General features: G+C 41.4%; 1 protein-coding gene across 1 annotated transcript; it reads left to right on the forward strand.

Annotated features, from left to right (window-relative positions):
• The first annotated feature begins 224 nt into the window (after positions 1-224).
• LOC109888725 (fibroblast growth factor 4B-like) lies at positions 225-3,757 on the forward strand. The gene is made up of 3 exons (XM_020479898.2): positions 225-805; positions 1,733-1,836; positions 2,205-3,757. Exons 1-3 carry the CDS (start codon positions 505-507, stop codon positions 2,379-2,381), a joined length of 582 nt encoding a protein of 193 aa, XP_020335487.1. The 5' UTR covers positions 225-504; the 3' UTR covers positions 2,382-3,757.
• Positions 3,758-14,346: the final 10,589 nt, after the last annotated feature.

A 14,346-nucleotide genomic window follows, 5' to 3' on the forward strand; every position in this document is an offset into this window, starting at 1 on the left:
AGGCTACATGTGTCAGCTCACACTAAAATTACAGTGGCAACTACTGAGTTCATTGAGATGTTGTGCATGGTGCGCCCTGCCACTCGAGATCAGAGCGCACAAAGGGGAGTTGGTTTTCTGAGTGACTTTGCGTCGGAGGTAACTAGCGTGCATGTGGATTGAGTTGAGAGCAACCTTTTGTTACAGTAGGTGGCGCGTGATGTCATTTCGGGGCACATATAAGTATCATCAGGAGAGGGACATGGCTATGTCTTGAAACACGACTGACAATTCACAACTCGATCTAAAAGCATCTCGGAATAGAGTCATTCAGCGGAGCCATTGAAGTAGCCTACAGAAAATACTTCATGCAGACTCAAAAATAAGTTCACTGGAGGCTCAGTCAGTCCCACAGTCTCCACAACTTTTCCGTCAACCTGTGAGCACCACGGACAGGGGAAAGAGGGGTTTGGGCAAAATTGTAAAACAAATTCAAACACGTGAGACCGCACTGACCACACAAGGATGTCTGTCCACGCGTCCTGGCTACCAGTACCGCTGCTGGTGTGGGGACTGGTCTGCAGCTCAGTGCGCACTGCCCCGTTAGCGGGTATGCAGAACGGCGCTCTTGAGCGGCATTGGGAAACGCTCTACTCTCGATCACTGGCTCGGAACCCATGGGAAAAGAGAGAAATCACCCGGGATGGTGAATATCTTATGGGCATCAAAAGACTTAGGCGTCTCTATTGCAACGTCGGCATTGGGTTTCATATTCAAGTTTTACCAGACGGAAAGATAACTGGAATACATAACGAAAATAGATACAGTAAGTTTAGTTTCATACTTTTATTTAAACCAGCATCTTTGGGCACACGTGTTGGACGCCCCTCTCTTCGTCTGGAAACCTGTTTGTGCCATGTGCCACCACTTTAGAACTTCATATTGTGAGTTTGGGTTGTGTGAATAGGCACCATGCCAACTTCAACATAGTATTGTGTTTAGATTAGGCCACTAGCCAATTGACGTCACGTGTTAGTATTTTCGTCCGATGGCCATGAGGACAGAGGAAGGAGTGTTTTAGCCAAGTAAGATTTCGTCTTCTTTGGGCAACATTGAAAATCGTTTACGGCTCTGTTTCAACGACAACAACAAACAAGGCTTTAGTACATGTTTCTGAAGAGTCAAAATAAATCACGGATAGTACCAGATCTGGGGGTTTGGACTTGACGATAACTGTTGGCTACCAGTATATTGGGGTGCAATTGGGTTAATTATTCTTTACTGACTGTCCAGTATAAAGTCAGGACAATTTTCGACTTTTTTGTCTTCCTACCTAACACATTAGTCTTGTATTTTGATACATACATTTGATACATTCCTCCAAGAGAATAACAGAGACTAGACAACATTATTATTATTATTATTTTGATCTTATGTAAACCGTAGACATAACAATTTGAAGTTTTCTCAAAACTTCAAACTGCCAGGAACTCATACTGGGAACTTTAGTGATGGGAAGTCTATATCATATGTAGCCTAGTTGTCATCTAATGGCAAGGGAGAAATGCACCAATTTCCTTGCAGGGTGTTTTAGTAACAGTTTGAAAATAGATCTAAATAGATCTGTGTCTACTACAGACTTCCTTATCTACTGGATCTATTTTTACAAGACTGGCATAAACAATCGATTATACACAACTTTGCTATGGTGTACAGAATAAACCTTTCAGTAATATTCTTTATCTCATTTCAGGTCTCCTTGAGATATCACCTGTGGAGAGAGGGATTGTGACCATCTTTGGAGTCCGAAGTGGTCTGTTTCTAGCCATGAACAGCAAAGGGAAGCTCTATGGCTCTGTAAGTGTACATGATGTGTTTTCTGGGATGTATTTCTGGGTCACAACATACTTTATTGCATGAAAGGTCTCCACAGCAAAATGACTGTCAATGTCTTGGCGGGCCTTTACTTGAACTTCATTATAAGCTACATCACAGGTGCGTTCAAAATAACCTTTCCTTTCCTTAGAGTCCATGTACAGTATATGGTATTTCAAAGTAAAGTTGAATTGGCCACAAAATCCCCAAGTGTTGAGATTGATCTGTGTGATTTGGGTCATTTGCCAACAGAGGTTCGACATCAGCTTCCATATAGCCTGCTGTTCATTGCGTTATTTTATTGTCTCTTAACGTAGACCGTAACCTCTCCTCTCTCATCCTTTCTCTAGGGTCATTACAATGACGAGTGCAAGTTCAAGGAAAGCCTCTTGGCAAATAACTACAACGCGTATGAATCTGCAGCCCACCCAGGGATGTATATTGGACTGAGTAAGACTGGCAAAACCAAAAAAGGAAACCGGGTAACACCAGCAATGACAGTGACACACTTCTTACCGAGGATCTGAATGATTCCAGACAGACTGTGCCTTCAACAGAGGGCAGAGGAGAGAGAGAGAGGAAACAATGCACTTTCAAATGGTTTTTCTAGAGTGAGATATTTAAATAGTTTATTTATGATTCTTGAGGCTTTTTATATTTTGGGAAAGTGGAATTACGTAGAAAGGGAACATGAAAAAAATGACATTATTATTATTATTTCTTTTTTTTAATCTATTGAATGTGCGCTGCTATAAGTGTCTTGAGAGGAGTACATTTTCTTTTTAAACGTCAAATGGATTTTGCACTGTTTTTAAGTTATTGTTGTGCGGCAATGGTTGTACAGTACGTGTCCTCGTCTTACTTGTGTTACTTTGAAAGAAGTTGCTGTCCCAAGTTTGTCAGAGTTGTGTCTCAGCATCAAAAAGATAGACAATGACGGCAAAGGTCCAAACCATTCAAAGTTAATTACAGGTCCCATGATTAGTCATTTATTGGCCGATGCAATGGCAATTGGGACTTACAAAAACTCAACAACACAGAAATGGGTTTCTGCATTACATTTTTTGTGTGGTCATGGTCAGAGTTGTGTGTGTTATGGCAGTATTTCTACGTAAGAAAGACCACTTGTTATTTTTCCATTCCTAATTGATTTAGTTTTTTACTACCTCAGTGTGGACGTGCAAGCTCTAGGGATTGTGTTGTTGTTTGTTCTGTGTCTTCTACAGTATATGTTGTTCTGTCATATTTCTGAGCGTGACATATGACGTTGCCACACTTCTGTGTTTTACAAGTTGCAACTTAACCTACACTGTATACTGCCGATAAGGTGAACTGGAGGAATTGAGAGGAACCCATTCAGAGAGAGGGAATCTGAGGTTAGAAGGCACATCTATAGTGTACGTTCAGGGTTAAAGGGAACTCTGGTCTAGGGTTGAACTATATTTTTGTTGTATGCATGTATGGTAAAAACTCTTTCATAAATAGTACATGCAGCACACTAATGACTGGACGGTACTTGATTATCAGTAATTTATGACAATTCCACTTTCTTATGTTTTCTGTATTTCAAATATATGTATTGTTGTACTCAATGACTGATATGTGGTTTTGTAAATCCTTGTGAATTGACTTCCCTTGCAGTTGTCAATAGTAAGAACCCATATTAGCTTTGGGAGTATGTTGCTATTTCAGTTTTTTTATTCATGCAAACTAAACCAAGAAGAATGTCCTTTCTTGCTGGCACAGAGGATGCAGAAAATGAACAAAAACTGAAACTAGATGTGTTTCTTACTGTGTTCATTCATATGATCCCTTGTGATCTCCTGCAATCAGTTCAACATTATATTATGTTCTCTGTTATGCATTTCATGTGTATAAAAACTATGTCTGTAGTTTTATACAGGTCCTGTTCAACTTTGTGGTGTATGTGCTGTGCACATTATCAAAAAACTTAAAGAAAGTCAATAAATTATGTTCTGCAGCATAGACTATGTAGTGTGGATTGCTTTCTTCCAGAAAGGAGTGAATTGAAAAGTGGAAACGTCTTGATCAACATCAATGTACAACAGACGTGTCTGTGAATAATGCCCCAAATTATTATTAGCGCCTATATAAAATATAAACATATCACAGATAATTTGTCCACACTCATGACCCACAGCACTTTGAGAAATGTAGAAAGCCTTTTCAAGTACTGATTGGTGCAATACATATCCTGGGGGACATAGGCCTATCACACGGTCCCATAACAAGGAAGTATTACGCAGTGTGCTCTTCTGAATGGTGACTCACACGTATACAGTTCAGACTTCAAACTATGACGCTTCAGTCAGTTTCACTAAATAATGGGCTTCCCCAACTGTGACCATCTTGCAATGCATTTTCAAAACAGACCAAAACAATTGAGACGTGAAAGATAAATAATGATGCTTTTAAACTATCCTACCTCGCATGTGATTTCCATACATTTTCAGACCTGCAAAATAACATTCATTTAACCTAGAAATTCAGATTGAATTCAGCTCTGTTTCACGCTTGTTTCACTCATTGAAACCACGGTGAAACATAGCACAGTTGATTTCCAAGCTAACTTTCAGTGACACTTGAACTCAAAATCAACGGCAAATCCACACTGGAGGTCACCATGCAGGGTGCGGAGGTCGCCATGCAGATCACTGAGACAATGGGGTCATTTGTATGCTTGGATTTAACATGTTAAAAGCCTGTTGCATTCACACCTCTCTAAAGTGGTAATGCTGCTTAAATCTCATCGGTAAATTGGCCAATGCTAATAGGGATAAACACGACTAGATTGTTTTCCTTGTGGCAGGCTGAGACAGTGTGAATGGAGGACAAAGCATTCGTCAATATGAGAGTGTGATTTCAATGAATGAATGCATGTACAGTAGGACAGTAGAGCGCCAGTCCTGCCTCCCTCTTTGGGCCCGCTCAGCTTCTATACATACTCTACTTGATTAATCCGCCACTCACTATGTAGTCATAGCTACATTCATAAGGTTACACAGTGACCAGCTCATGTAAATAAGCCTTCTGACAGTTTACCATGCCTTTAGTACATTCAGAAGATCACAGAGAGAAGTGTCCAATCCCGACACAAGCATTTTGGGCCTCTTCTCTTTTCCACCATAAAGATGACAGTACACTGGTACCTTCCCAGCCCAGATGAGAGACCACTAAAAACGGTGTCATTTCTGCACCAATTGTACTGCCATCATCAACACCAACATTTGCACATCACTAGGGTGCTACTTCTACATTGAACAATTTACCTCGAGGGTCTGTTTTATTCCCTATAATCCTTTCATGTCCTTTAGATGCACAGAGGTCTCAGCAAACTCCAGACAATCCAGGAAACTAGCAACAATGTGTGTGTTAACAGAAAGTGTATTGATTGTAATTGAATGGTGGTTAAATTGATGGCCTTGGTAAACAAGATTCAGCATGGCTCGGGCAACGGCTGGTAGTTGCTAGTAGCTATTTTCACATGATTTTTTCCCTCTCTCTTTTTCAGTGCTAATGCACACACACTGGCCGGGAGGCTAGCAGCAGGGAACAGACAGCCAGGCCTACACATTGACAGCAGGCAGTTGTGAAAGGGCATGTATAATGCAACCGTCCTTTCGCCTCTGTGTCTGAGAGCTCAGGTGTAAAAGGGGGAGGTCCTAAATGCTTACTCCTTTGGCTCGAGTCTAATGTGCTGCCGTCGAAGGGAACACGGAATGGTAATTCCTGAATGCAGTAGTGAACTAATTGCTACAAACTAATATCATCACTGTAATCCCTAAATAAAGAGCCAACAATAACACTCCCAGGCCAGGAAACTAGTTAACGATAGTGGATGAAAAATGAAGGATATGTTAAACTAAGCATTTAAAGCACTTAAACTCTTAGACCCACCTAATCTTCCTCTACCTCTACTGCTGTGAGTGACTGGAAGGGGAACCTTTGACTATTCATTGTCCCATTAGAGTCTCAACATCCACAATTGTTGAAATCATTAAATTACCGTTTTTTTTTAATCCCCCTTATTTATCCTCCTTTAACAGACAAACAGACACACAGCCTCTGCTTTTGGAATAGGGTTATAGGCTCAGTGCTGGGAAGAACTCTCCAGGACAGGGCTTATGTCTAATTCTCTGTTATGGCCTGTAGGCCTGAGCAAATAGAAGAAGAGCTGTGGGAGGAGGACTGCAAGTACACCACAGAGAGGGAGGTTGTGGGTTTGGTAGTTTGGTGAGAGGTCAGGTTTACTGCTGAAGACTCAGAGCATCTCACATAGTTCCTCTCTGGACTTGACCCCACTCTCTAAAAGGGTCTCAGGGGGAGTTGGGATATGCAAAAAAAAAGACATTTTCAAATTCACATATGCATATAATACTCACTTGTACATGTGTGAAACAGAACAAATATAAGCATTATTATTATAGTGCAGTGATGATAATATGGACACTGGAGTGTAAAACCATGCAGCAATTTGGTGAATCCAGTCAGACTTCAGTTGCTGGTTTTACCGGACACGTTGCCCGATAATTTACCTTTCAACAGGTGCTTTGGGGACAGGAAGATACAAATGCAATTTATGCTTCAACACAAATTCACTTGCCTTAAGATTATATCAAATGGAAGATTCACAAGCACTATTTGAGCCACACAAAGCTTGTTTTAAGGTTTTGTTCTCTAGATCTCAGATATTGTATATATATATATATACATTTTAAATGTGTGATAGCCCGGCCTCAGTTTATTGTTTGGCTTTGCTACTGTTTTGTCTGTCTCTGTCCCTTTATCTAGTCACTTCCCCTTGAGTTAAAACAAAACACTGAGCAGATGGAAGACTTTCTTTCCCTAAGATCAGACCACATTGCACACAACAAGCTATAATATTGTAGCAAACGGCGACAGAGCAGCACTTCTTGGTCTCTAACCCGAGTCTCCAAGCCCGTAGCCAAACATTCTAACCACTGCTACAATATTTTTTCTTGTCATGTAAAAATGAATGTTACAAATATTTTGTTTAATTAATATTATCGTTTGCATGATTTTTTCTTGTATGCATTGAATTGAGTTTGCTGTCCATGTTTGAAATAAGCAATTCTCAATGCAAACAGCACATTAAACATCAAAGGGGAATTACTCATGGCCAGACATGAAAGAGGGGCTCATTTAAGAGTGAAATCGCATGATATACAGTCAGGGCTGCTGTGAGATGCCACATGCTCTGGTCTGTTTGTCTGTAATCATTTCTAAGCACGTAATGGCCAGCCTTTTCTTTGGTTGGAATTCACGATCTGGGAAGTCATAGCCTAGCTGTTTACCTGCCTTTCTTTCTTCTCCTCCCAAACTAAATGGCCACTCATGTGAAAGTGTGCATTTCCTGTCTGAGCGTGCGCTCTATATGTGTGCGTATGTCTGCTCCTGTCCCGTGCAGCAATGCCGGCCCAGGTTTGGCCTGGATCCATGGTGCGGCAGGCCCGAACCTGCAGCTGGGAGAACGAGGCCTGGCCTAGCGGATGGAGGGAGGGATGTATTTAGCTGGTGCGTTTGTGCCCCTGGTCTCCTTTGTAGAGCCAGCTGTGAAGTATGTGTTTAGGACAGTGGTGCAGTGCGGGCCTGCAGATGTTTTGCCATAAAGAGCAGCACTTCAAAAGAGAAGAGACACCCCCCCCCCTTTCCTCCAGCCCCTCTCTTCTAGGACACAGCTCCACTCTGGAGGACTTTCAGCGAGGGGAAACAATGCAGACTTGGGCCCTGTAATCAGCGGCCACTGACAGGTGTTGTGAAGAATAAAGGGCTAGTTCTGAACTGGAGAAACAAGTTTAGACCCAAGTCACTTTCTATGCTGTTGTCTCACATTATGGAGTAGCAGACTGGTCTGTCCTGGCCAGTCAAGGCTTTATGTCTGTAAACTTGGGACGTCTTGAACTTGACTGCTGCTTGCACTCTGTCTGTCCAGGAACACAAGCTGGTAAAGCAGTCTTCAATGTGAAACAAACCAGGAAATGACAACTGAGTTACTGTGTGTGAGCTGGGAAAGCTTATGCTAGTATTAACAATGTGTGTTGTTACAGCTGGGAACTGGAGCACTCCAGATTAACCTAAAGTGTTTGGGTTATCTCATTAAGGATCCTTTTCATGCTCTGACAATTATGTGTACATGTGTTTTTTTTTTAACCAACGTTTTAGTCCTTTTAAACCCCATCTGTTTGAAGCTCTTTAGAGCTGGATCACACACGACTGCAGGGACCACAGAGGGAAATGTGAAGTAGTAGTACTGGAGGTAGCAGCAGAAGTACTGGAGGTAGCAGCAGTGTTGTATTTACTGTGTTATCTACTGTTTCTTCTCTAGAATCTAGCCAAGTTCATAATCTAAAAGAATATCATGTGTTAGATTCAATCAGAATGTCCCATCGTCTAACAACTGTACAATAGGGGTTCCTCAGGGAACTAGCTTAAGGCCTATACCCTTTGGCATACAACGTGTCTAATTAATCCTAGTATCCTAATAGTGTCATAGCTACTGGTATAATATAACTGCTCAGCCCTCCAGTTAGCTCCATTGAAGCCGCAACTAGTTGACGAGCCCCAGGTGACGAGCAGAATAAGAGGGACATAGGAGGTACTTGTCACACCTCCAGTGTTTATGTGATTAGAATTGTTCTCAAAGGTCAGTCTGATTTCCACTGCATTCCTGCTACATGTTTTCACATTTGCATCTGCAGTCAAACATTCCCATGATTCTCATCTGGCACTCCCTCACAGCTGAGATGGTGCAGCCAGGGCATGACAAAACAAAAAAGGCATGACATGTTTTTTTTAGGCAGGCTGTGAAATGAACAAACAAATAAAAAGACACAACAAAAGCTCGCAATTTCTATCAAAAGTTGAACGGTTGTTTTCCATTTCAAGTAGTCAAACACGTAGATTCTAATGGAACATAAAACAATGGTTTATTTTTCTTTCATCAAACTTTCTTTTAATCTCCCTTAAGGTCATACACAATGTGACACTCCTCTAATGACCCATGTGTGTTTTTTCTCTGCACCTTCTCTGAGGTCGTTAAGACCACACACCTTCATTTGACTGGCTCCTCCCTCTCAGCAGGGCTCTCCTTGATATCTAGTGCTGTGTTGACATGGACCGCGCCTCAGAGAGGATAATACTCCTGTCCTGCCGCTAGACTCCTATCATAGAGAGAGAAGAAGTGATGGCTTGGGGGGGGGGACGTCTCATCTCATTCATCAAAGCTGCTGAGTTCAAGCCCTGCCCTAACTCACCATGGGAAAGACGTATTATATCTGATCTGTCTGTTGAGCATAAGAAGCCGTCTCCTTTCATTTAGCAGCCTTTTGATCAAACGCTTCACTCGCAGGTATCAGATCCAGCAAAGGTTTGGTTGTGACAGGGAACAAGGTACTGTATCAGCACGAGGGATCACTATAAACTGGGATCTTATCGTTTTATACATAATGTGGGACACTTGATTGATCTGCTGCACCACAGCCAACATGTTCCTCCGGATTAACGTTGGTAGTTAAAGGTCTTTGAGATTTTAAGTACTCGGTGAACTGTGACTACACCAGACACACCACTTCACTGTGATTATCGTTATTTATAATGCATTGTGCATATTAGTTACATGCATGGTATTCCTTTCACATAATATGACAAATATGTGACACAGTCAACATTTACTCCTATTTTCCAGCTGATTCGTCCTTTGCCACTGCACTGCCTGTGGGGGTTGATGTCAAATCAATCAGAGACTATCAGTCCAAAACGCTGCCAAAGCTTCCCCCCCCCCCCGTGTGAGCTAAAGATCAAACAACCTTATTAAGGGAAGATATTAAGCAGTGAGGAGGGTAGGTACACACTTTGTATGTAAATCAAACTTCACTCAATGATTTAAGTCAACAGAAAGGGGCAATCAGTGAAACTTCGACATAACGTTTGATATCGCTCAATCCCTTTGTGTTTGATGGAATAATGGGACAGATACTTTCCCAGTGCAGTAATAACAATAATAAATCAGTAATAACACTAATAACAGAAATAACACTTGTCCTACAACTGTAGTACTTCCATATAGCTGGATGACCCTGGTTATCTGACAGCATTACAAACTCTCAAAGACAATCTGAGGGGGGTGAGCTGCATAATAAACACTTTAAAAGCATTATTAGTGGAAATAAACATCAGCATGTTGAGAGTTGCACTCGGGGGGTTTCTAATCATCAAACAAATGAGTCATCAGTGAGTTTCCCAGCAGGTGAGCAGTGAGTTCTCTGGGTGTCTGTCCTACGTATGAGTGCGTGTCTGTCTGTGCATACCCGTGTATTTGTGTGTATCTCCCACCCAGCGTGGAGTGACACTACATCTATACAGGCATGGCTGTGTCACGCCCTGGTCTTAGTATTTTGTGTTTTCTTTATTATTTTGGTCAGGCCAGGGTGTGGCATGGGTTATTTATGTGGCGTGTTTTGTCTTGGGGTTTTTGTAGGTAAGGGATTGTGGTGTAGTATAGTTGTCTAGGTAAGTCTATGGTTGCCTAGAGTGGTTCTCAATCAGAGGCAGGTGTTTATCGTTGTCTCTGATTGGGAACCATATTTAGGCAGCCATATTCTTTGAGTGTTTCGTGGGTGATTGTTCCTGTCTCTGTGTTTGTTTGCACCAGATAGGGCTGTTTCGGTTTTTCACGTTTAATGTTTTTGTATTGTTCGCTATTATCTTTATTAAAGATGTATCAAGATAGCCACGCTGCATTTTGGTCCTCCTCTCTTACGACGGAAGAAAACCGTAACACGGAGTTATCACTAGGAAGTGTTTCCTAACCCTAATCTTCTGGGATGATGGGAAAGATCTGAAATCAGATACCTTCTACACACTAGAAAACAAACCAATTTAAGTGGGTTGTGTCAGTGGGTTGAGAGACACAAGGAGTTAGTCTGAGCGAGGGCTTTTCCTGATGACCACAACACGCCCCTAGCCCATTTTTGAAGATCCTGTGGCTCTGGTGTTCACAGATCCAAAAATAGTGAAGGACTGGATAGGTGAAAGTAGCACTGTGATGGCCCCAAGCTACAATGGCCTTATGAAATGCTAAATGGTGCCAAATTGCATTTACCTATCCACCAGTCAGCATATTCAAAAATGGTATGAACTAGAGGTCGACCGATTAATCGTAATGGCCGATTAATTAGGGCCAATTTCAAGTTTTCATAATCAGAAATCGGTATTTTTGGACACAGATTTGGCCGTTTAAATTTTTTATTTATTTATTTAACTAGGCAAGTCAGTTAAGAACACCTTATTTTCAATGACGGCCTACCAGGGAACAGTGGGTTAACTGCCTTGTTCAGGGGCAGAACGATTATTACCTTGTCAGCTCGGGGATTCAATCTTGCAACCTTACTGTCAACTAGTCCAATGCTCTAACCACCTGCCTCTCATTGCACTCCACGAGGAGCCTGCCTGTTACGCGACTGCAGTAAGAAGCCAAGGTAAATTGCAAGCTAGCATTAAACTTATCTTACAAAAAACAATCAATCAATCATAATCACTAGTTAACCTCACATGGTTGATGATATTACTAGTTTATCTAGCATGTCCTGTGTTGCATATAATCGATGCGGTGCGAATTCGCGAAAAAGGACTGTCGTTGCTCCAACGTGTACCTAACCATAAACATCAATGCCTTTCTTAAAATCAATACACAGAAATATATATTTTTAAACCTGCATATTTAGGTTAGCAGGCAATATTAACCAGGTGAAATTGTGTCACTTCTCTTGCGTTCATTGCATGCAGACAGTGCAACAGTTTGGGCCGCCTGGCTTGTTGCGAACTAATTTGCCTGAATTTTACGTAATTATGACATAACATTGAAGATTGTGCAATGTAACAGGAATATTTAGACTTATGGATGCCACCCGTTAGATAAAATACGGAACGGTTCTGTATTTCACTGACAGAATAAATGTTTTGTTTTTGAGATGATAATTTCCGGATTCGACCATATTAATGACCTAAGGCTCGTATTTCTGTGTGTTATTATGTTATAATTAAGTCTATGATTTGATAGAGCAGACTAAGCGATGGTAGGCACCAGCAGGCTCGTAAGCATTCATTCAAACAGCAATTTCGTGCGTCTCGCCAGCAGCTCTTCGCAATGCTTCAAGCATTGCGCTGTTTATGACTTTAAGCCTATCAACTCCCAAGATTAGGCTGGTGTAACCGATGTGAAATGGCTAATAGCGTTTCAAACGTCACTCGTTCTGAGACTTGGAGTAGTTGCTCTGCATGGGTAACGCTGCTTCGAGGGTGGCTTTTGTTGATGTGTTCCTGGTTCGAGCCCAGGTAGGAGCGAGGAGAGGGACGGAAGCTATACTGTTACACTGGTAATACTAAAGTGCCTATAAGAACATCCAATAGTTGTATATGAAGGTATATGAAATAGAAATCGTATAGAGAGAAATAGTCCTATAATTCCTATAATAACTACAACCTAAAACTTCTTACCTGGGAATATTGAAGACTCATGTTAAAAGGAACCACCAGCTTTCACATGTTCTCATGTTCTGAGCAAGGAACTTAAACGTTAGCTTTCTTACATGGCACATATTGCACTTTTACTTTCTTCACCAACACTTTGTATTTGCATTATTTAAACCAAATTGAACATGTTTCATTATTTATTTGGTGCTAAATTGATTTTATTGATGTATTATATTAAGTTAAAATAAGTGTTCATTCAGTATTGTTGTAATTGTCATTATTACAAATAAAAAGTAAAAATTTACCGATTAATCGGCATCGGCTTTTTTTGGCCCTCCAATAATCGGTATCGGTATCGGCGTCGAAAAATCATAATCGGTCGACCTCTAGTGTGAACCAAGTAGTTGGAGCTGTCAAAGGAGTTAGGGGAAAATGGGAAGTGGAGGCCTACACAACTGAGACTCCTCAATGTTTGATCCTCAGTTGGTGCAGGAGCGGTAGCTCCCACAAGAGGACGACGTTCTGTGAGAACAGGCTGAATAGGAATTTCAAAGGCTGCATTTGTAATGCTCATGCTCACCTGTTGCAGTGGACTAGATTTAGAGTTAGGTACACTGGCATTCATGCTTATGCCCTGACACGCATGGAGTTGGATTTTTTTTCTGCATATGTCAATAGTGTAAAATACATACTAAAGGTGTCGTATGCAACTCCCATTTACAAGCTCGGCACCCTTACACAAAACGTCCAGATGCCAATAAGGGTCATTTTTGTGTGACGATAATCACAAACTGACATGGAACACATAGGACAGTACAAATGTATTAACATAAACAAAGGCATTAAACATGTATTTGACACATATTAGAAAACGGAAGGATCTAACATATTGAGACTAGCGTGTCAATTTGTCACCAGCCTTGATAAAACAGTCTTCGTAAGGTGCTTTCAAGCCACCTTATTTACCGGCTTCTCCTCTGATAGGGAGCCCTTCAAAGGCAGAGCTGCTGCAGATAAGACACCAGGACACAACATGTATTCTTGGAGGAGCACTACACTACAGAGACCAGAGACCAGGGGACACAGATTACCCCGATGCTGGCTGCAGGAATGCCCATATAGAGTAGGGTGTTTTGTAACAGCACGGGCAGAAACACACTGCACTCCAGAAACCCCTATGTACCAAGCTGAACCTCAGAACAATTATTTGTTCTTTTCTGTTTGAGGATTTGAGAGCTTTGAACAGCATGGACCTCAGTATATTTTGCCAATGCTTGTCCCAACCCCAGCAATGGTCATTCTGCTAGATGTGAATAGACTAGATTGGACTGAAATGAAAACATCATGAATGATTCAATAACATCATGATCCCGTAGTAGCCGATAAGAAGGCAAGCTTATAGTTCTATCAATCAAAGCCCTTTTCAAATCAGCAGATGTAGCCTCAACCCGGCCCTAAACCCCAAACAGAAGTCAATGCAGACGTAGAAGCACGGTGGCTGGGAACAAACTCCCTAGAAAGGCCAGAGCATTCTAGATCATGCTAGATGTTCAAATGTTCATAGATGACCAGCAGGGTCAAATTATCCTTTTACTTAATGCTCCAAGGATCATTGGGGTTTAAAAAATATCAGACACTTAGGTGAGAAAAGCTGGTAAACCACTTGTTATAGTAAAAGCTATAACTTACTTTTTGTGAGTTCCAAATGATACCAAGTAGACCGTATTGGGAAAGTCTGGGTGCCATAGCTAGTAAGCATAATCCAGTAAAGTGCTGCCATCCTCTGGGTAAAATAGAGAACCACAAGGTAGCAACATAGCATTGTTATTTGCCGCTCCGTGTCCATTTTGAATGATTTCGGAAGCATCTATATAGGCCTTATAGAGGGTTTATGACAACGGCATTAAGCATTTTAAAAGTGTTGTTTATTTAAAGTGGGACACAAAATCCCATCAAGAGGAAGAGGTATGACAGCACAAT

This window comes from Oncorhynchus kisutch, linkage group LG4 (assembly GCF_002021735.2).
Source record: "Oncorhynchus kisutch isolate 150728-3 linkage group LG4, Okis_V2, whole genome shotgun sequence".
Taxonomy (NCBI): domain Eukaryota; kingdom Metazoa; phylum Chordata; class Actinopteri; order Salmoniformes; family Salmonidae; genus Oncorhynchus; species Oncorhynchus kisutch.